At 35.6% G+C, this 21,878-nt stretch overlaps 1 protein-coding gene across 8 annotated transcripts in view; it reads left to right on the top strand.

Moving 5' to 3' along the window:
* Window positions 1-21,878, top strand: part of PARG (poly(ADP-ribose) glycohydrolase) — a 137,657-nt gene that overhangs the window by 72,651 nt on the left and 43,128 nt on the right. For all 8 annotated transcript variants that reach the window (XM_064594944.1, XM_064594946.1, XM_054508278.2 and 5 more), the window contains 3 exons: window positions 5,285-5,432; window positions 18,910-18,988; window positions 21,628-21,736. In XM_064594944.1, coding sequence (XP_064451014.1) covers window positions 5,285-5,432; window positions 18,910-18,988; window positions 21,628-21,736 — 336 coding nt within the window. The remainder of the gene's footprint in view (window positions 1-5,284; window positions 5,433-18,909; window positions 18,989-21,627; window positions 21,737-21,878) is intronic.

The following is a 21,878-nucleotide window of genomic DNA, read 5'->3' as shown; positions in this document are numbered from 1 at the left end:
AGCAAAGAAAATATGAAAACCTGTTTATTTATCTCCTAAACTGATTTAATGCAAAGAAGCATGATAGCAGAATGGAGAAAAATGCCAAACAGATCATTTTGACAGCCTTGGTAAGACTTATTTGCCAGTGTACGCTGTTTCTTAACGTGCACCTCTTTAAAAAGGCTTTGACAGAAAATCTTAAGATCTGGACAACATCAGGCCTCTTAGTTCAGACATTGATGTAGATTGACAGTGGATGAAGTTCCCAGAGTATGGTCTTGACAAGCCGTCACCAAGTAGTTTTGTTCTTTTTCTTTAAAGGCTCTTGCTCTGCCCCAAATGATGACCAGCTTGAAATGTTTTTCTACCACCAACCTTGTTTAGGTCTTAGGAGGCAGACATCTAAAACTGATTGATAAGAAAGTCCTCTCTCCCATATGTAACAGTTTCAGGCACATGAGCCAGCTATGCTTGCTGTCTTTTCCCTGTTTCAGAGCAGATTTTGCCCATCTCTCAATCTTTGTTACTAATCTGTGTTACTGCCTTTACTTTAAAAATATATATTTTTGGAAAAAGGAGTTAACAAAACACCCTCTGTATCTAGCTTTAAATTGTTGTAACACTTAACCTGAACATGTTTTTCTTTTGCTTTATAGTGATTTTTTAAAAATCACTAATCAGAGACAAAATGTTAGTGATTTGTGTTCATATCCCATTTATAAGAGCATTGTAATTTCAGTTTTCTTTGAAAGATGCTGTACATCATTTCACTTATACTGGAAATTGCTGATTTTTCTTCTTAGATCCTTATTTGGTGCTTATATTGGGTCAGAAGTTAAATCATTTTCCTGAGAATGGACTAACTTTTTTGAATAACAATGTATACTGTAAAATGACTAGACTCATTTGCATTTGGCTTCTTAGGATATATTTATGCTCTCAGTGCTTAGTGAAACTGAGATTCTTTTTAGAATGGCCTTTTCAAAGACATATTTGTAATTAAAATCTTCAAAGGGGCAAACCATATTTTGCTTTAAGTCACTCTCTCCCAGTAATTTTTTGAGATTATAAATAGAAATACTTAGATAACTGAATTAATATTTGTCTGGCACTTAAAATTTTTTAAAATTTGTATTTAATCATTACTTTTTTGTAAACAGTAATTTTGAAATATGCTTAAAATTTGTTTCAGATGAATGTTACTTTTTTCACACATTTCCATCTTGATGATGTTCTTTTCTACAAATCTTGGATTTAACTGAGGGAGTCTTAATACACATGAAATAAACAAAGCTACTGCTAGTTAGCACCACAGGAATGCTGACCTTTCCTCACAATACAATTCAGCAAGGAATTATTTAGCAACATTCAAGGTTGAGATTCTTCCCACTTTTCTGGAATATATTATAGATGAAATGTGAAACCTCAGTAGATTAAAAGAATTTTGTAAAGGCTTCTATTAATTATTCTCCCTACCCATGCCGTGTATCCCCAGGAGATCGGGGAATATTGTATTGCAATATTTCAAAGCTCCTTGTGTAGCATATAAATTACATTATACTGAATGGCAACAACAACAAAACCTCTCTAAGGATTGTTATCATTTCTCCCTTTTCATCAAGTTATAATTCAGAAACTGACTAATCTGAACAAGTAGCTTTAAAGTAAAGTGAGTTGGAAAATGGCTAAAAATAAAGAAGGCCTCGTATGCTTGTTTTCATGTACTGGAACAGGTTTCTCACCTGTAATAGAGAGTCTTTTATTAAGAACTTTTTTAAGTAGTAGAAAGTTTGATTTTTCTAAAAGACCCCTGCCTTCAGAGGCATATTGAGTTTAGTATAATGTATTTATTTCTGTGCATACCTTTCAAGTAATAAATGTTGGCCTTTTATTCAAAGAATGAATAATAGTATGCACATTGAATGTATTTCATTTATCATTACCAAGTTGTACATAAGTTGGATAGAACTTATCTTTTTATTTTAGTTGTGTACCTTGTTCCAGTAAAAATTAAGTTTTGCTGATTTCAAACCTTGTTTGTTTCTCATTTGTATTCACAGTACTGTTATGCTTAGCTAGTCTCTTGATTTTCAAGTGCTCTCCATTTAAATTTTTGCTGGGTCTCTCATTCCTTCACTTTCTTCCCCACTGACCTGTTTGAGGTCCTAGTAGTGCTTATCTAAACTATTCAGTAGTCACCTACCCAGCCTCTCTGCTTTTAATTTTACTCCTTTCCAATTCATTCTTTAAACTCTAGCCTGAATTATCTTTCTAAAACACAGGTCCAGTTGTAACTTTTCTTCCTAGGATTTTTCCAAGAACCTTCAAAATTAAGTACTTTCCTTGACCCCAGAATACCTCATCAGCAACTATAATCCTTCACATACTCTATATTGCAGACAGGCATCGGGAATCTGCTTAACACTGTCTTCATATAGCTCTGTACAGTTGTTTTTTCCCACGTCCTTGTGCAGTTATTCCCTCTGCCTGAATGTCAGCAAAATCTAGTTTGAATACCATGTCTCCTTGCTCCAATTTTAGTTAATTGTATTATTTGGGAAGGATCTAATACATTCTAGTAGGTTCTTTAGTAATCACCTTATTCTGCTTATGTGCTGGGATCTCATCTAGATTGCAAATGCTGTGAAGTCAGGGCTCATGTCATACTCATCTTTGTATCACATGGTTCCCAGCACAATATTCAGTTGATCTTTGTTGAACATTTTAAGCCATAAATCACCCAATGCATAATGACCTTATATGTTGAAAGCAGCTAATTCTAATCAATGGACTAGTTCAACTAAAATTAATTTTCTATATAAGCTAAAGAGTTTCTCTTTTTTATAGTGTTGATTTAGTATGCCAGAGTATAAAATATATATGGTTCTCTGTAATACTCATTTCAAGAACTTGTCTAGTCATATTTTTCAGTATTTCTAAGTTTTTCTCTAATGAAAGAAGACTACTTTACCTTCTGTTAATTTCTGTCTTTTTACATGTATCTTTATATATCAAAAGATTCGTATTCTTTCTTTACTCTTTTGTAAAACAGACTTCAAATTACTATGTAGTATCATAATTGCTTTAGAGAACAAGTTTTAGGAAATCTTGTATTTGACAATAGTCTGAAAGTATTTGTAAAATAATAGAAAAAACGTATATTGGTCTCTACCCCTGGTTCTTTGCACAGAGCTCCTAAAACCCCAGTAATATCCTAACTGATAAGAGCACTAGAGGCATCTTTTGTTCTGATATTTGGTCTTTGACCCTGATTTCCTGAAACAGAGCTCCTAAATCCCTTGGAATTTCCTAGGTGATAGGAGTGTGTTTTGTTCTGATGAGGTGACTTTTGGTGAGCTCCTGGATAGTTTCAGGATGGGGGCTGGTCACCAAAAAGATTAAGCCATGATGAGAGGTTTGGAACTTTTACCCTACCCCCATTTTCTGGTAACGGAAGAGGGACTGGAAACTGAGTTAATGCTTGATCATGCCTAAGTGATGAAGCTTCCACAAAACTCCCCAAAAGTACAGGATTCAAAGAGCTTCCAGGTTGGTGAACATGTGGAAGTACTAGGAGAGTGCCTTGCCCAGAGAGGCGTAGAAACTCTATGTTACATGGGCATGGTAACTGGGAAGAGGCATCTGTATCCCTTATTATATCCTTTTTAATAAATCAGTAAACATAAATAAGTGTTATCCTGAGTTCTGTGAGCTGTTCTATCAAACCACAGGAGCAGGTCATGGGAACCCCAACTTATAGCTGGTCAATTAGAAGTATAATTGACAACTTGGGACTTGCAGTTGGTATGTGAAGTGGGGCAGTCTTGTGGGACTGAATCCTTAGCCTGTGGGATCTGATGTGAACTCCTGGTAGATGATGTCAGAACTGAATTGAATTACAGGATACCTAGCTGGTGTTTCAGAATTTCTTGATGTGTAGAAACCCATACATCTGGTGTCAAAAGTGTTGTGAGTATGGTAGTAGTGTAAGAGGAAAGGAGAGACACAGGAGTATGTTTTTTCTATACGGTATATAAGCTTCTCTTATATTACTTACTAAATTCTTTTTGCATGTGTATAGCTATGTATGTACACAGGGTGTTGTGTATGTGTGTAATCTAAGTCCTCAAATAGAAAAATCTAAGGCAAAGCTGGAAACCATTAAGTTTTTATTAAAATTCCAGTTAACATACAGTGTAATACTACTTTCAGGTGTACAATTTAGTGATTCAACACTTAATTATAATACCTGGTGCTCATCACGAGTGTACTCCTTAAACCCCATCACCTATTTAACTTATTTAACCTATTTCCCCCCTCCCACCTCCCCTCTGGTAACCATCAGTTTGTTCTCTATAGTTTTTTGGTTTGCCTCTTTCTTGTGCCCCCCTATGATCACTTGTTTCTTAAATTCCACATGAGTAAAATCATATGGTATGGGTCTTTTTCTGACTGACTTATTTCACTTAGCATAATACTCTCTAGCTCTATCCACATTGTTGCAAATGACAAGATTTCGTTCTTTTTTATGGCTGAGGACTATTCCAGTTTGTTTATTTATACACACACATACACCCCACTCTTCTTTATCCATTTATCAGTTGATGGTAATTTGGGCTCTTTCCATAAACATGTACTCTGATGTTTATAAGTAGCATTATCAACAATAGCCACATTATGAATCTTTGTTGTTAAACTAGGTTTTCTGTTTTCATTTTTTTCCTTAGCTGTATTAAAAAAAATAGTTTGTAATGTTTACACAGTTTTGCATTTACAACTGAATTTAGGATGAAATTTCCATCTTTTTATTCTTTCACAGAAGAAAAAGGTTACCCAAAAAAGGGCAATTACTAAGTTTCTCAGTTCTTTTAGGACAAATGTTTGATTGCCATATTATATAAGAAAGATACAATTAAAGTCATAAGAAATCCAGAAATGGAAATTGAATAGTGAATGGTGTGGAAATGATCTTAAAACCTTTCCAAATAGTTTCCCTTGATTTGTGGCCCTTGGAGTACATAGAAGGTTTGTAAACAAGAGTCTGTATAATTACATTGAGGCTTTTGCCTAAAAGCTCCGTTTTCCAGGTTCCTTCTAAGGTTTTAGAATCCAAAGGAATAAGCAGAGATGTTAACTGCAGTGAGATGGAAAGAGTACATTCAACCACAACCTATTCTCCCTGGGAAGATTACTAATTTGGGGATTGATTTATATGGGAAATGAAAGGAAGAGGGAGAGTACTTCTTTATCATATATGTAGGTATTTAGATCATCATTTAACATGCCACATTTTCCCAAATAGGTGGATTTTGCAAACCGTTTTGTTGGAGGTGGTGTAACCGGTGCAGGACTTGTGCAAGAAGAAATCCGCTTTTTAATCAACCCCGAGTTAATTGTTTCACGGCTCTTCACTGAGGTGCTGGATCACAATGAATGTCTTATCATTACAGGTTAGTTATGGGAAGTCTGTATGATAGAGTAGTTTTCCCCATCTATGAATATCTATCATGAAGGCTAGAAGCCACCAAGATATCGCTATTCTGTATCATGGGCATTAGTCCCTATATTTTTATTGATTAATTCTTGGTTTTTTGAAATTGTTATAGTTTTATTTTCCTAATCTTGAGTAAGACATTTTATTCCCACCTTTTCTTTCTTGGCATCTTTATCTGAGGAACAAGGGTAAAAACTATGCATTTACCCTCCAGTTTGAAATTTTATGATATAATGCCCTTAAAAAGAGGATAGTGATATGTCTTTGAACATGTATTCTATTATTATTCTTTATTTTTTAAAGATTTTTTAAATTTATTTGACAGAGAGAGACACAGCGAGAGAGGGAACACAAGTAGGGGGTAGTGGGAGAGGTAGAAGCAGGCTTCCCGCAGAGCAGGGAGCCTGATGCGGGGCTCGATCCCAGGACCCTGGGATCATGACCTGAGCCGAAGGCAGATGCTTAACGACTGAGCCACCCAGGCGCCCCCTATTATTATTCTTCCATTATGTTTCCATAGTGCTTTGTTATACTTCAGTATGAAGACCTATATAAATAAAAAAAACACAGTTACAGTAGTCAGAGAGAATCAGTAAAACAGAGAGCTTTTATAGAAGAGAAATAAATCAGTAACCTTATATTAACCCAATTTCTAATCCTAAGAGAAAAAAATGTGATGATCTGAGTGGCTTTTCTTGATTTAAGTTAATATGGGAGGAGGAGAGAGGGAAATATGGTCAAATTTATACTTTAGGTCTATTACTGAGATTTAAATTTTTTATTTAAGTTTTTTTAGCTTGAGATACTACTATGTCACTGTATTTTCTTGTGAATGAGCTACAAAAAAACTAATGATTAACTCATAGTTCTTAAGAAATTCTTAATCAGCCACCATAGGTAAGTTAAGCCTTTTATTCAAGGAACATTCCCACATAAAAGCCATAATCAAGTCATCTGCTGCTGATACTTTTTTCTTTCTGCAAAAGGATTTCTTATTTCCTTTTTGAATCTGTTGCTGCTTTGAGATTAGTGTAGAAGACTAAACACTCACCTGGTTTGGAGAATTTGGTTGATTGTTATTCTGAAAGATTATAATGAGAGAAAAACCATCCCCTATGAGTTATATCAAATTTATACTCAACTAATTAACCTCCAAAGAGGTACATGCCAGAACTAAGACTCTGAGATCTAAGCCTGAAGCCACTGTCTTTGCTTCAGATATATTTATAGGCAACTTTCAGGAGAGTATCTAAATTTTGTTCCTTATATTTTACTTTTAAGATTTACTTTTAAGATTTTCTCCTTGTCTTTGAACAGTTTGATTATGATGTGGTTAGGATCTCTTTGATTTTATCCTATTTGGAGTTCTTTGAGCTGCTTGAATGTTTAGATAAATTTGGGAAATTTTTGACCACTATTTCTTTAAGTATTCATTCTGTCCCTTTTTTTCTTCTCCTTCTGGGAATCCCATTATGCATATGTTGGTACATTTGATGATGTCCTATTGGTCTCTGAAGCTCTGTTCATTTTTCTTCATTCTCTATTCTTTCTCAGACAGGATAATTTCAGTTGACTTATCTTCAAGTTTATTGATTATTTTTTCTGCTTGCTCTAATCTGCTTTTGAATTCCTCCAGTGAAATTTATATTTCAGTTACTGTACTTTTCACCTCCAGAATTTCTATTTGGTTCTTCTTCTTTGTCTTTTTTTTTTTAAGATTTTATCTATTTGAGAGAGAGCACGAGCAGGGGGAGTGGCAGAGGGAGAGGCAGACTCCCTGCTGAGTAGGAAGCCCACAATGCAGGGCTCCATCCCAGGACCCTGAAATCACGACTTGAACCAAAGGCAGATGTTTAACCGACTGAGCCACTGGTTCTTCTTTTTAAATAATTTCTGTCTCTTTTTTGAGTTTCTCTATTTGTGAGGCATTATTTGCATACTTTAGTTCTTTGAACATATTTAAATAGCTAATGTCTTTGTTTAGTAAGTCTAACATCTGGTCTCCTCAGGTACATTTATAGTTGACTACCTTTTTTACCTGAGTAGGTATCTTACTTTCTCTTTTCTTTGCATATCTCAATTTTTTTTTAAAGATTTTATTCATTTATTAGAGAGAGTGTGTGTGTGCACAAGGAAGGGGGAAGGGGCACAGGGAGAGGGAGAAGCAGACTCCCTGCAGAGCAGGGAGCCTGATGCGGGGCTCGATCCCAGAACCCCAGGATCATGACCTGAGCTGAAGGCAGATGCTTAACCGACTGTGCCACCCAGGCGCTCTTGCAAAATCTCAATTTTTTGTTGAAAATTGGACATTTTAATAATGTAGCAACTCTCAGAATCAGATTTTCCCCTTCCCCCAGAGTCTGTTTTTGTTGCTATTTGTTATTGTTATTTAGTGACTTTCCTAAACTAATTCTGTAAAGTCTGTATTCTTTTTTGTGTATGTTCATTAAAGTCTCTACTTAGTTAGGTTAGTTTAGCTAATGATTGGACTAAGATTACCTTAAATGCTTGGAACCAATAAGTCAATCTTTTCTGAAGGACTCTGTGTATACATTGGGGCTCACCTTCAATACTCTACCAGGCCATTGACATTTGCTTTCTGCTTGCACTTGGCAGTTCATTTATTACTTGCATAGAGCCTCAAGGTCAGAGTAGTGAGCTTAGGACATTCCCAGGTCTTTCGTGAGCATGTGCACAGCCATGGTCATGCATGTAGACTTCTGGATTCCTGGGGATACTAAGAATTTTTTAAAGCCCCTTATAGATATCTCATTCTTCAGCTTTCCCTTTGAAACTTTTTGGTTAGCCTATTATTTGCTCCAGCTGATGTCTACTGCCTCAGGTAGCCATACTATTAAGCAATTGCATGAAATTGTTTTCAGTAAACACCCCTGGGGATTAGGCTCTTTGCACTGACTTGATGCACTCCAAGTCAGGTCAAATAAAGACGGCCTTACGAGTGAGGTCTTCCAGGGAGCCACCAGACAGGTCAGATGATGACAGTTCTCTGAGAATGGGGCTTTGAAGGAACTTCATCACTCTTCTGACCCCTTTCGTGGTTTTTACTGTGATTACAAACTGTTGGTTTTTAAGGCTACTCTAGAGCTCAGGAGAGTGGAATAAAAATAGGGAGCGTTAAAATGTCACAAAGCTCATTGTTTTTACCAAGATTCAGCCAATTTTTCTTTAATGAACCCTCCTCAGACTGCTGCAAGCCTTTGGTTAATTCCCACAGTTCAGAAAAAGTTGATTCTTATAATTTTTGCCAGTGTTCTCATGGCTTTTATGGAGGAGAAAATTTTCGGAGGTTTTTATTTAATCATTTTTGCTGATGCATCCTTACCTTTGGTAAGTGCTTGTTGGGGAAAAAAAAAGGCTTTCAACAAGTTATTCCACATTATTTGGGTATCTTATTATTTCTTATAATATCTCTGTGATTCTGCTCTTTTGTTAATTTTCTAAGTTTTTGTAGGAAATTCAGAATGGAACCTCAGCAAAGAAACTTCCTTTTGGATAAAGCCTCAACTATTTGAAGTTAATAACCAAAGTATTTCATCCAGAATCCTGAGGTTGTAATCCATATTGTACCAAAATGTAAAGATAAAACCCTTCTATCTTCACTGTTGTCTCAACTCCTTTATTGGTCATCTGTCTGCTATTATTGTTTATTATGTGTACAGATAGGAAGAATGCAGTTGGAAGGTATTAAGGGGAAGGAAAGTGCAAGGGATTGCAGAATAAAAAAATTAAACTGTCATAAATCCAGTGTTGGGCCAATAGATACTTTGAATATGAGTCTTATAATGTTTTAGAGAGCTCTGAAGGTCTGGAATGTGACTGTCTCCAGCATTTGGGTGTTATCAAATAATACTTCAAAAGATTTTTAATTTTTAACAGCTAAGCTAGATTTGAACTAAAGACTCAGGACAGAATATTTCATAAGTTTTAAAGATGAGTTTACATCCTTAAAATAAAAAAGTTGGTAGAATGCTGGGTATTTAAACTCAGAGCTAATTTGTTTCATTTGCTTTATTTCTTCTTTACTAGGAGAATAGTAGTTCTCTTATCATCTACCATTAGTGTCGCTGTAAATAAAAGATGTAATTTTCTTCCTAATAATAAAAGGAAAACACTAGAATTTTTTTCTTTTTTTAAAGATAGTTTGTCCCCAGTCTAAAAAAAAAGATCACCATTCTGGAGTTATATCTGTTCTCTACCTTACCTATAGCTATTGTAAAATGAATGGAAAATTGCAAATCCATGACTCACCTTCACATCTATGATTACTTCAGGCTAGGGACATCCGGGGTGACTTTTAACTCAGCATTTTTCCCCACATCCACTTAACTCTATTATAGTGCCTTCTAATTAATATCTGTATGTGATGTTCCCATAATGGAAATGGCCATTTCATCATCTATTTGATGTTGGATTTCTGCCATCTCTCTTCTCAGGAGACTCTTAGCCATGCACTGCAATCTATCTGCCTGATCAATTCCATTCCTTCAATGATTCATCCAGGCTCAGTGAGCTAATGGCTGTGACTCTGCTGCCTGAATCTGTAGAAGAGTTTGAGAAATTAGAAATAAATTAAATTTATCATCATTTTGGGGCATCTGGTTGGTATCAGACTTTGAAATGAATATGAAACAGGTCATGAAACAGGCAAATACTTTTATCCAGATAGTGTTATCCCTCTATTTGCTGTGATCCTCCCTGGAGGCAGCCATGAGTTAAAACCTTTCAGTAAATATAGATAGAAAGAATCTCCAATCTTACCCGCCTCTTTTTCCCCCCTTTTTCTCCCTTTCTTGTGTTCTTCTACATCAACCAGCAGATAGCTTTAATGCGAAAGGGTGTTACCATGGTTCTAAGAGTTTGTTTTATTGTTTCAGTGTGGTGAGTACTTAAAGCGGATGCCTAGACATGAAACTTACTGAGCAGAATGTTAGTACATTTAACATAAAACCTGCCCTCTAGTGAATCAAATTGTCCCAGACATCACAGATCCTTATATCTTTTGTGAATGTCAGCATATCTGATAGAAAGTAGAAAAGTGGACAGACACCATTGCTTACGGTATTGATGCTTTTTATAGAGCAACAACACTAGAAGCCCATCACTACAAAAACAACCCATTGCCAACTAAATGATACCAGCTCACTGGGAAAGATCCAAATTCAGTTCTTTTCTTCATTTTTCTTAATCATGGCAGTGAAAGTCAAAGTGTTCTATCTCCTGAATAATCATCACTGTATGAGTGCTACTAATAAAAGCAGAGTAGATGGCTTTGTTTTTATACAAACCTTATTTCCAAGGGCACAACCCATTGGTACATAGAATTTTTTAATCTCCAAATATTTTTTTCTCAGTTCATCATAAACTTTCATTACTAGTAAGAGAAAAATAAGAACATTTCTTATTACTAAATCTAAAAACTCATTAACCTGTCACAAACTTATGCAAAGATTTTAATGGGTTCCTTCTAGTTTTTTCCTTAACTGAAGATTAATTTTTGAGAATGAAGTCTTATAGGTTATACCTACAGAGAGCTATCACAAAAGTCATTCAGTCTTCTGTCTCTTGTTTCCTATTATCACTATTAACCTTTGTATTTTCATCATAGTTTATCAATACATTTGAATTTAAAACAAGGGTATCTGTTTTTCAGAACAGACAGTTGACATAATTTTGAAAGATGTCTACTCTGAAAATCCAGGATTTAATTTGTTTAGAACAAAATCATCTGTATGTGCATCTTTGATTTCCCATACCTGAAAGAAATTAATCTGGTTTCTTTTAGGAAAGAAGGACAAAACCATCCTAACCTAAAATAGAAATATGATAATTGATATTTTGTATTTTCCAACCACTCTCTTTTGAAAAGACAGGTATTTGTTTTCATAGTTAAGAGATCAGAGTAGGCAGTTTTGTTTTGTTTTTTATAAATAAGGAAAATGAACCTTGTCCACTGCTGGGCAGAAAATTGAAAGGAACAGGACTGTTCCTGTCTTTATTTCCAGTCAGGTCAGTAGACCAGGTTGCTTTTAAACCTCACATAAATGAAATCATGTATCTTTGGTTTCTCTACCTCCTTGCAAAGTAGAGTCTGATGACACCAATACTAACTACTTTATGGTTTTGAAGACTTTTGAATTCTTCTTATATGGTTTTCCAAGGAATTCTATGAAGTAAACAAGATAGAAATTATTAACAACCCTGATTTTCAGATGATGAAATGAAGTCCACTGAGAGATTTGGTTACTTAAGGATTCACTTTGGGTCCCTCATGTCTCCTAATCTTAGTGTGGTGCTCTTTTTACCATGCCAGGCTGTCTTTGTAAATGTGAATTTTTTTATATGTGTCAGTTACATGGTACTTTCAGATTAAGTCTTTTTGGAATTACAATTTTAACCTCAGTTAATATAGTGTTCTTCCTTTTTTGCTTGTTAATTATTATGTTTATGCAGCAAGTACTTAACTGCTTCTGTAGTCCTTTTTTTTTTTTTAAGTAGGCTCCAGACCCAATGTGGGGCTTGAACTCATGACCCTGAGATCAAGAGTTGCATGCTTCACCAACTGAGCCAGCCAGTCACCCCCCTGCATCTGTATTCTTGCGTTAACAAAATGCTAATGTAGACATACATGTTAATGACTTATAATTCCTTTCTTGAGAAGCTGGCAGTGTAGTCAAGGAGTTAGATTACATTTTTAAAACAGCTTTATTGAGGCATAATTGACATACAGTAAACTGTATATTTAAAGTGTACAGTTAGGTAAGTTACTTTTTGATGTATGGCTACATACATGAAACCATCTTTTGCCCATGTTTTAATTGGGTTATTTGTTTTTTATTGTTGAGTTTTGAAAATGCTTTATGTATTTTGGATACAGGTGTTTTATCAGATGTGGTATATCTTTTTATCATATGTGGTGTATCTTTTCATGATCTTACAGTGACTTGTTTTTATTTTTTGTTTTGATTACTGTATAATAACATATTACTTTATAATAATTCTCAAAATCAGATAGTGTGAGTCCTCCAACTTTGTTCTTCTTCAGAGTTGTTTTGGTGAATTTTAGAATCAGTTTGTCAATATCTACCAAAAAGCTTCTGGAATTTTAATTAAGGCTGCTTTGAATCTATAGATCAATTTGGGGAGAATTGACATCTTAACAATATTTAGTCTTTGACACATGAATGAGATAGCTCTGTTTATTGAGGTCATCTTTAATTTCTCTCAGTAAAATGTATACTTTTCACTTTATACTTCTTTTATATTTGCTCATGTTTATCCCTATTTCATATTTTTGTTGCTATTATAAATATATTTTTAAAATTCCAGTTTGTGATTGTTCATTGCCACTATGTAGAAATATAACTGACTCTCAGTTTGCAATTTAATATTCTAAGTGCTTTACTGATGCTATGTGCAGAGTACTGTGGAGCACAGATAAGGGACCACCAATGCTACTTACGGTGTCAAGGAAGGCTTACACAAGAAACAACATGAATTCTGTAATTATTTTCTTAATTTGTAGCTGTGTATCTTATCCAAAATCCTAGATGAATTTATAGGAATTAAGGTATAAATTATTTTAAATTTTTGAAAATTACTTCTAAGAAGCAGTATGCTAAGTAATAGACTAGAAACTCTTAGTATTGAGTTTAAATCTTTTATGTTTTTATTATGGAAAATTTTAATCATAAATGAAAATAGAATAGTATTTTTCATAGCTTTTTAAATATTTATATTGTATAGATATTTTTATATTTGTGTGTATATGAGACATTTCAGACTCTCATAGGAAAGTTGCAAGAATAATACAAGGAATTCCCATATAATATTCATCCAGATTCACCAGTTTGCATCTCTTCTCATCTGCTTTATCATTCTCTATTTTCTTTTCCTGATCTCTCTTCGAGAGTACATTGGAGACATTGTGCCCTTTTACCCTAAATATTTTGCTGTATATTTCTTAATAACTAGGATATTCTCTTAAATCACAACAAAATTATCAAAATCAAGAAATTTAACATTAATAAAGTACTATTAGTTAATCCCTAGTCAATATTTTCATTTTGTCAATTATCCTAATTATATTCTTTGTAGCTTTTTTCCCCCCAGTCTACTCCAGTCCAGGATCACACCTTGAATACAGTTGTCATGTATCCTTTAAAGTAGGACAGTTTCTCAGCCTTTCCTTGTATTTGTTTACCTTGATATTTTTAAAGTATATAAACCAGGGGCGCCTGGGTGGCTCAGTCGTTAAGCGTCTGCCTTCAGCTCAGGTCATGATCCCAGGGTCCTGGGATCGAGCTCCGCGTCAGGCTCCCTGCTCCACGGGAAGCCTGCTTCTCCCTCTCCCACTCCCCCTGCTTGTGTTCCCTCTCTCACTGTGTCTCTCTGTCAAATAAATAAATAAAATCTTTAAAAAAAAATAAAGTATATAAACCAATTACTTGATAAATTGTCTCTTATTTTGGGTTTGCCCAATGTTTCTTTGTAACTAGATTCAGTTTATTCTTTTTTTTGAGAGAGAGAGAGAGAGAGAGCACGAGTGGGGTGAGGAGCAGAGGGAGAAGCAGGCTCCTGGCTGAGCAGGGAGTCTGATGCTGGGACACCGGGACCATGACCCGAGCCAAAGGCAGACGCTTAACCGACTGAGCCACCCAGGCGTCCCCAGTTTATTCATTTTGATAGAAATCCCACTGAAGTGATATGTCCTGCTCTAATGTATCTTTTGAGGAGAACAGTAATACCACTTTGTCTCAGTGTTTATGATAAATTGTCATGATTTGGTTAAGGTGGGATCTGCCAAGTTTCTTCACTTTCAAGTTAGTCTTTTCCCTTTGTAATTAATCTGTAGTTACGTATTTCACATTTTGAAACTGTAAATATTCTTTCCTCATCAAACATTCACCCACTATTTTAGCACCCATTTTCTTAACTCCATCATTCCTCCTGCATTTAGTAGTTGGCACTCTAAGGAAGGATTTTCCATTCTCTCTTATTTATGTATATTTATTAATATTTATATAGTCACATGGATTCTTATTTTATTCAATGTGTTATAATCCATTACTGCCATTACAGTCCATTACAGTACAATCCATTATGTTCTGATGCTATAGTGTTCCAGATTTTGTCAGTGTTAGCTGTTGTGTTCCTTTGCCCATCATTCTTTAATGCACTTTCCCCTTTTTTGGCATTAAAAGAGTTCTAAGCTCATCTTGTATATTCCCTGCCCCAGCTCTAGATCATCTCTCTCTCCAAGGAGTCCTGGATTTAGAGTAATTTTTAGAAATCAAGATTTGAGGGGTGCTTGTGTGGTTCAATCAGTTAAGCATCTGACTCTTGATTTTGGCTCAAGTCATGATCTCAGGGTCCTGGGATTGAGCCCCATGTCAGGCTCCCCACCCAGCAGAGGTTCTGTTTGTCTCCCGCTCCCCTTATCCCTCCCCTCGCTCACGCTCTCTCTCTGTCTAAAAAAAAAAAAATCAAGATTTGAATACTCAGTATGCTTATTGCTATGAAGGGTGTCATTGCTTCTATGCCTTCATCAGACAGACCCAGGACATATATGATATAACCACACACATGCATATACATATAAACAACTGGATTCATATGGCTACCTCCCATTGCCACGTAACATCACAACATAAATTCTAGTCTTCCTCTTTTCTTATTTGAGTAAACCTAGAATACAGAAAAGGTGATTTCAGAACTTCTAAGCCATGCCACTGCAAATAGCAAACCTGTTACGTGGAGCTCAGCTGACATCCTTGTCAACATTTAGTGTTGTCATTCTTTTTGATTTTACCCATTCTGTCGGGTATATAGTGGTATCTCACTGTGGTTTTAATTTGCATTCCTCTTATAACTAGTGTTATTCAGCAGTATTTCATGTAGTTAGTAGAGAATTGTTTATCTTCCTCTGTGATGGTTATGTATAAGTCTTTTGCTTATTTTTCTAAATTGGGTTGTTTGTATATTTTTATTGTCTAAGAAATCTTTATGTACCCCCAGTGTCATAAAGCCATTCTCCCATGTTTTCTTTGAAGTCTTATAGTTTTAGGTTTTATGTTAATGCCTTTATTTTATTTCAGAGTAATTTGTGTTCATAGTGTGAGGTAGCAATTGAAGTTTTTGGGTTTTTTTCTATATGAATAGCTAATTGTTTCAGCAACATATGTTGGAAGAACTATCCCTTCCTTCCCCAATGGATTGTTTTAGCACCATTGTCATGAGTCAATTGACCATACAAGTGTGGATTTATCTATGAATTCTGTTTAGTTCAGTTGATCTCTTGGTCTTTCCTTAGGTCACAACAAGTAAATATTGAACTCAGATACTTAAATCCTCCAGTTTTGTTCTTTTTTCAAAAATGTTTTGCTTATTTTAGGTTCTTTGCATTTCCATATAAATTTTAGAATCGCCTTCTCGATTACTATTTTTAATGTCTGCTAGGAATATCAAAAGGATTGAGGAATATTTGTGATTACAATATTGAGAAATACCATATTGAGTCTTCCAACCCCTGAGGATGGTCTATCTTACCATTTATTTAAATCTTCTTTACTTTTTCTCAGTGGTGTCTGCTATATCTTTTGTTACATTTACTCCTAAGTATTTTATTGTTTTTGATGCTCTGGTTAATGGATTTTTGAAAGTTTTATTTTCCCACTGTTTGCTGCTATTATATAGACATATCTTTGATATATTTATTAATGAGCTTGTCTTTCTTTTCTATAATTTTTCTTTTTTTCTTTCATTTCCTGGTGATTCCTTAGGATTTGCTACATAAATAGTCATGACATTTGCAAATAAGGATAGTCTTACTTTTTTATACTCTTTTTGATTTTTCTTTCTTTCTTTTTTTTTTTTTTGCCTTATTATGGTGGCTAGGACTTCACTACAGTGTTGAATTAGGTGGAATGTTTTCATTACTGTGTATGAAGTTAGTTGTAAGTTTTCATGTAGTGGTCCTTAATCAGATTGATGAAGTTCCTTTTTTTTATTCTCAGTTTTATTGAGAGTGTTAATCATGGTAGGTGTTGAATTTTATCTTTTCTGCAACTTTTGTTAGGATTATGTGGGGTTCTTTAACCTATTAATGTAATGGATTTCATTTATTTTTCAAATGTGAAATCAAAATAAAGGCAAAATTGTTGTCTTTCTGATGAATTGACCCTTTTATCATTATGAAGTGTTCCTCTTTTTCTTTCATAATACTCCTTGACTTCAAATTTGTTTTATCCAATATTAATATAACTACCCTCACTTTCTTATTAGTGTTTTCATGTTTGTTTCTTTTAGTTTATAGGTTCTGCTCTCTTTTTTTCCTTATAATTTTTGTAAGCAGCCCAGACTTTTGGTCCTGTAGAGTTTCCCATGGTCTGAATGTTGCTGATTACATCTTCATGGTGATATTTAACATGTTTCTCAGTTATCTATCTATAAGTTAATAAATGTTGAGGCCATTTGCAGTCTTGTTCACTACATTTAGTAATCTTTGTGTATAAAAGCTTCAAGTTGTTTAAGTAACATGTAAGAAGTTAACCTGACCCCAAAAATGAAAATAATTTGCTTTTGGATGAAGAACTGACAGTTCATAATTAGCATGTCGTGATTTGATTTTGTGTTCTTTTTATTTTTATTAAATATGTTTTCTATTTTTTTTTAAAGTTTGTTTGTTTGCTTAAATAATCTTTACACCCAAGTTGGGGCTTGAACTCACGACCCTGAGATCAAGAGTCATCCTCTACTGACTGAGCCAGGCGCCCCTGTTTTCTATTTTTAAATATATATATATTTTTTGGAAATACTGTATATTCTAGTATCATTTTTCCCCTAATATTAAGTCTTTGTCACAAATATCTTCAGTATTGGACCTTTACTGGATGAATAGTCATTTTAATAAGTAGTGTTCAGCTGTCTGAAAAAGTCAGTCTGCTTGCATTTTATTTACCGGCAAATTTAGGGCAATTGCACTAAAAAAAAAAAAAAAAAGTCACTACTCTTAGTTGTCAGTGTTGTCTTGTTTATTCTTTTTTTTTAATTTCTTTTTTATATGTGAAAAGTATTATCTTGCTCAGGGTTTTCAGCTTTTCATTTTACGGTTTTGTTGATTCTTGAAAAGTTTTTTTTTTTTTTTAAAGATTTTATTTATTTATCTGAGAGAGAGAATGGGAGACAGAGAGCATGAGAGGGGGAGGATCAGAGGGAGAAGCAGACTCCCCGCTGAGCAGGGAGCCCGATGTGGGACTCGATCCCGGGACTCCAGGATCATGACCTGAGCCGAAGGCAGTCGCTTAACCAACTGAGCCACCCAGGCACCTGATTCTTGAAAAGTTTAATTATTGAGTTGACCATAGGAATTGGAATGATTTTATTTAGTTAAGCAGTAGGACACTTTTGGCACTATCCCTCCTGGTATGTCCAAGGAGAAATCTCTGGGGGCTCCTGGTGGGCTCAATCTGAGGAGCATGTGACTCTTGATCTCAGGGTTGTGAGTTCAAGCCTCACACTTGGTGTAGAGATTACTTAATAAAAACTTAAAAAAAAAAAAAGTAGAAATCTTTGTTATGTGGCAAGCTTGGTGCATGTTCTCATCAGATGAATTTTAATTATGCTTTAGTCCCCGTGCCTTCTCTGTCACAGTATTCTGGTTTACAAAGCCCTTTGAAGTAACTTGCATATGGATAGGCAAGTCCTAGATTTAATTTTAATGATACTTTTCTTAGCAGGGAATGTCTTTATGTAAAATTGCTTTCTCAACAATACAAACTAAATATTACCATCAGATTACTGATATTGAAGACATTGGACCTTTATAAAACAGTCTGTCACTCATGAAAGACATTAATATGACAGAGCATATTTTGTTTTCTCTGTTGATTGAGACATTTATCTCTGTATGATAAACATTGCAGTGGCTTTTATAGGTGTCATTATAGGTGTCATTTCCTTATAGAAAATAATAGGACATTAAGACCAGTGAGGTTTTTTTTCAGTTGACATTTGCCAACAGGTATTTCCAGAAATGAGGATTAAGTTTATTAACAAAGTCCCTTTAGGGGGCGCCACTCGGTTAAGCGTCTGCCTTTGGCTCAGGTCATGATCTGATGAGGGCGGAGGTGGGATTGGCCATGTCAGGCTCCTTGCTCAGCGAGGAGTCTGCTTCTGCCCCTCCTCCCGCTCTAAAGACCCAGAGCATGCAGCTTTTTTTTTTTTTAACTATTTATTTATTTTAATTTAATTTTATTATGTTATGTTAATCACCATATATTACATCGTTAGTTTTTGATGCAGTGTTCCATGATTCTTTGTTTGCGTATAACACCTAGTGCTCCATTCAATATGTGCCCTCTTCAAGCTTTTAAGAAAAATCCTTCTGAAAAATAACAGCAGATTATTTGTTTCAGGTACGGAACAGTACAGTGAATACACAGGCTATGCTGAAACATATCGTTGGGCCCGAAGCCATGAAGATGGAAGTGAAAGGTGAGTTCGTTTCTGACTTGAGTATTGCATGACCAAAAGCTAAGGAATGTGGGTTTGACCTAGTACATTCTGTCTTCCATCTACTCTTACTTTGGAAATGTAACTGTTGTTTAAAGTTCAGTATTACAGGTTCATTGGTAGTTAAACTAGTATTACCATCTCCATATACAAAAGGGAAGAACAGAGAAATAAAAGCCAAAAGTATAAACCAAAAATAAGGGTGGAACTCTTGTTCTTTACCTGTCAGCTACCAAATGTAAGCAGTCAGTGGAGGTTAGCTTCCAAGGCCAAACTTACTTAGAATAGGTTCTTATTAGAGCATAAAGCCTTTAACCAGCTTATTTATCCTTAATTTTTCTGTGAGATTAAATAGGTGGGGAAACATGTTGGGACAGTTTGCCTAATGCCACAGGACGGTTAACAGCATGACCTACAGTAAACTTTGCTGAAGTCTCCTATTTCTTACTGAAAAATGCTTTTATACTTTGACATATATGCTTCCTCGTGAACTTTTAGGGGGTAAACTTTTATAGAAATGGTGCCTGAGTAATATTCCATTGTATATATATATACCAAATCTTCTTTGTCCATTCATTAGTCGATGGATATTTGGGCTCTTTCCATAATTTGGCTACTGTTGATAATGATGCTATAAACATCAGGGTGCACGTATCCCTTCAAATCAGTATTTCTGTATCGTTTGGTTATCCAAACGATACCTAGTAGTACAGTTGCTAGATCGTAGAATAAAGAAGATGTGGCATATATATATAATGGAATATTACTCAGCCATAAAAAAGAACGAAATCTTGACATTTGCAATGACATAGATGGAGCTAGAGAATGTGATGCTAAGTGAAATAAGTCAGTCAGAGAAAGACAAATACCATATGATTTCACTCATATGTGGAATTTAAGAAACAAAACAAATGAATACAGGTGGGGAAGAGAGAGGCAAATCAGAAAACAGATTTTTTTTTTTTTTTAAGATTTTGTTTATTTATTTGTCAGAGAGAGAGCGCAAGCAGGGGGGAGAGGCAGACAGAGGGAGAAGCAGACTCCCCAGAGCCCAACGTGGGGCTTGATCCCAGGACCCTGAAATCATGACCTGAGCCGAAGGCAGATGCTTAACCAACTGAGCCACCCAGGTGTCCCAGAAAACAGACTCTCTTAACTATGGAGCACAAACTGAGGATTACTGGAGGGGAGAGAGATGGATGGGTTAAAGAGGTAATGGGATTAGGAGTGCACTTGTGATGAGCTTGAAGAGGGCACGTATTGAATGGAGCACTAGGTGTTATACGCAAACAAAGAATCATGGAACACTGCATCAAAAACTAATGATGTGTGTTGTATGTGAGTAATGAATCACTAAATTCTACACCTGAAACTAATATTACACTGTATGTTAACTAACTGGAATTTAAATTAAAATTTGGAGAAAGAAAAAACAAAAAGAAATGATACCTGAAAGCACTTGTGGGTGTGTACATGCCTTAATGAAAAAGCGCAGTTGTGTTAGAATCAGTAATTGCCCATCTACCCATGCCAGCTTATTCTTTGTAATATCTCAAGTCCGGCCCCTGGTTCTCTTCCCTTTTGTTCTGGTTAAAATATTTGGTTGTAACAATTACCTATGTGGATATTTAATTCCTGATAATTATTTACAGACTAACATGAAGGTTTCTGTTGCCTTTCTTCAGTGTGAAAAGTTGCTTGGCATGTCACTTTATGCAAGTCTGTAAAGGGAGTATTGGAATATTTGGAATTTCACATTGCCAAAGTCATCTCACCCAGTCCTTCCTATTTCCACAGGCAATATCTGCTTTACTGTCTTTGTCTTTTTAAAAATAGTTTCACACTGGGCGCCTGGGTGGCTCAGTTGGTTAAGCAACTGCCTTCGGCTCAGGTCATGATCCCAGGGTCCTGGGATCAAGTCCCACATCGGGCTCCCGGCTCAGCAGGAAGCCTGCTTCTCCCTCTCCCACTCCCCCTGCTTGTGTTCCTGCTCTCGCTGTCTCTGTCTCTGTCAAATAAATAAATAAAATCTTTAAAAAAAAAAACAGTTTCACACCATCAGCAATTGAGCACAGTAGGTAGAATGTTGTGCTGAATCATGACACATTTTTTTAACACTTGTTGGGATTATGTTTTGGATGGTAGATGGTGATGTTATAAACCCAAGACCCAAAAAACAGGTCTTTCAAAGCAAAGGAAGAACGAGCATTTTTTTTGGCTTTTGTCAAGATACAAATGCCATGTCTTCAGTATTAGAGGAAAACCAAGAACGAAGTTCCTTTTGTTTGCCCCCAAATCCTTTAACTTCTGAGACTCACTGTAAATGATGTATCTGTTTCCACTCTGTCATATTTGTCATCTCTTGATAATTTTTTGTTTTACTCTTTAATGCCTAGTAGTCCATTATGTGTATGCCTTGAAATATAAAGATGTGGTTTTCTGCCCTCTTGTTTTGCTGAGACCTGTAGCTACTGGTTTGTTGGTTTGTTGGTTTGTTTTTAATATTTTAGCCCTGCCAGACTCCTAGAAACCCCACCTCACAAGGGTTACGTTTTGTGAGTGTCTTTCCCCAGTCATCGTCTTCCCCCAGTCATCGTCTTCCCCCTTCCGTCCTGCCCCAGGGATGCCTGGCAGCGGCGCGGCACTGAGATCGTCGCCATCGATGCCCTTCACTTCAGACGCTACCTCGACCAGTTTGTGCCCGAGAAAATCAGACGAGAGCTTAACAAGGCCAGTAACCTCATTTCTCAGTTCATCTGGCAGCTGTCATCTATTTACTGCCATTTTATTAATGCTGAAATTAATGCTTTCTGGTAATTCTTGCAGTGTCACTATGTCTGCCCACAGCTCTCTTGATTTAATGGGTCTGTCA

This window comes from Mirounga angustirostris, unplaced genomic scaffold (genome assembly GCF_029215605.1).
Source record: "Mirounga angustirostris isolate CCGP_5_RB_7025 unplaced genomic scaffold, mMirAng1.0.hap1 SCAF_6, whole genome shotgun sequence".
Taxonomy (NCBI): domain Eukaryota; kingdom Metazoa; phylum Chordata; class Mammalia; order Carnivora; family Phocidae; genus Mirounga; species Mirounga angustirostris.
The sequence above is the reverse complement of the archived record's forward strand: the minus strand, read 5'-3'. Positions and strand labels throughout refer to the sequence as shown.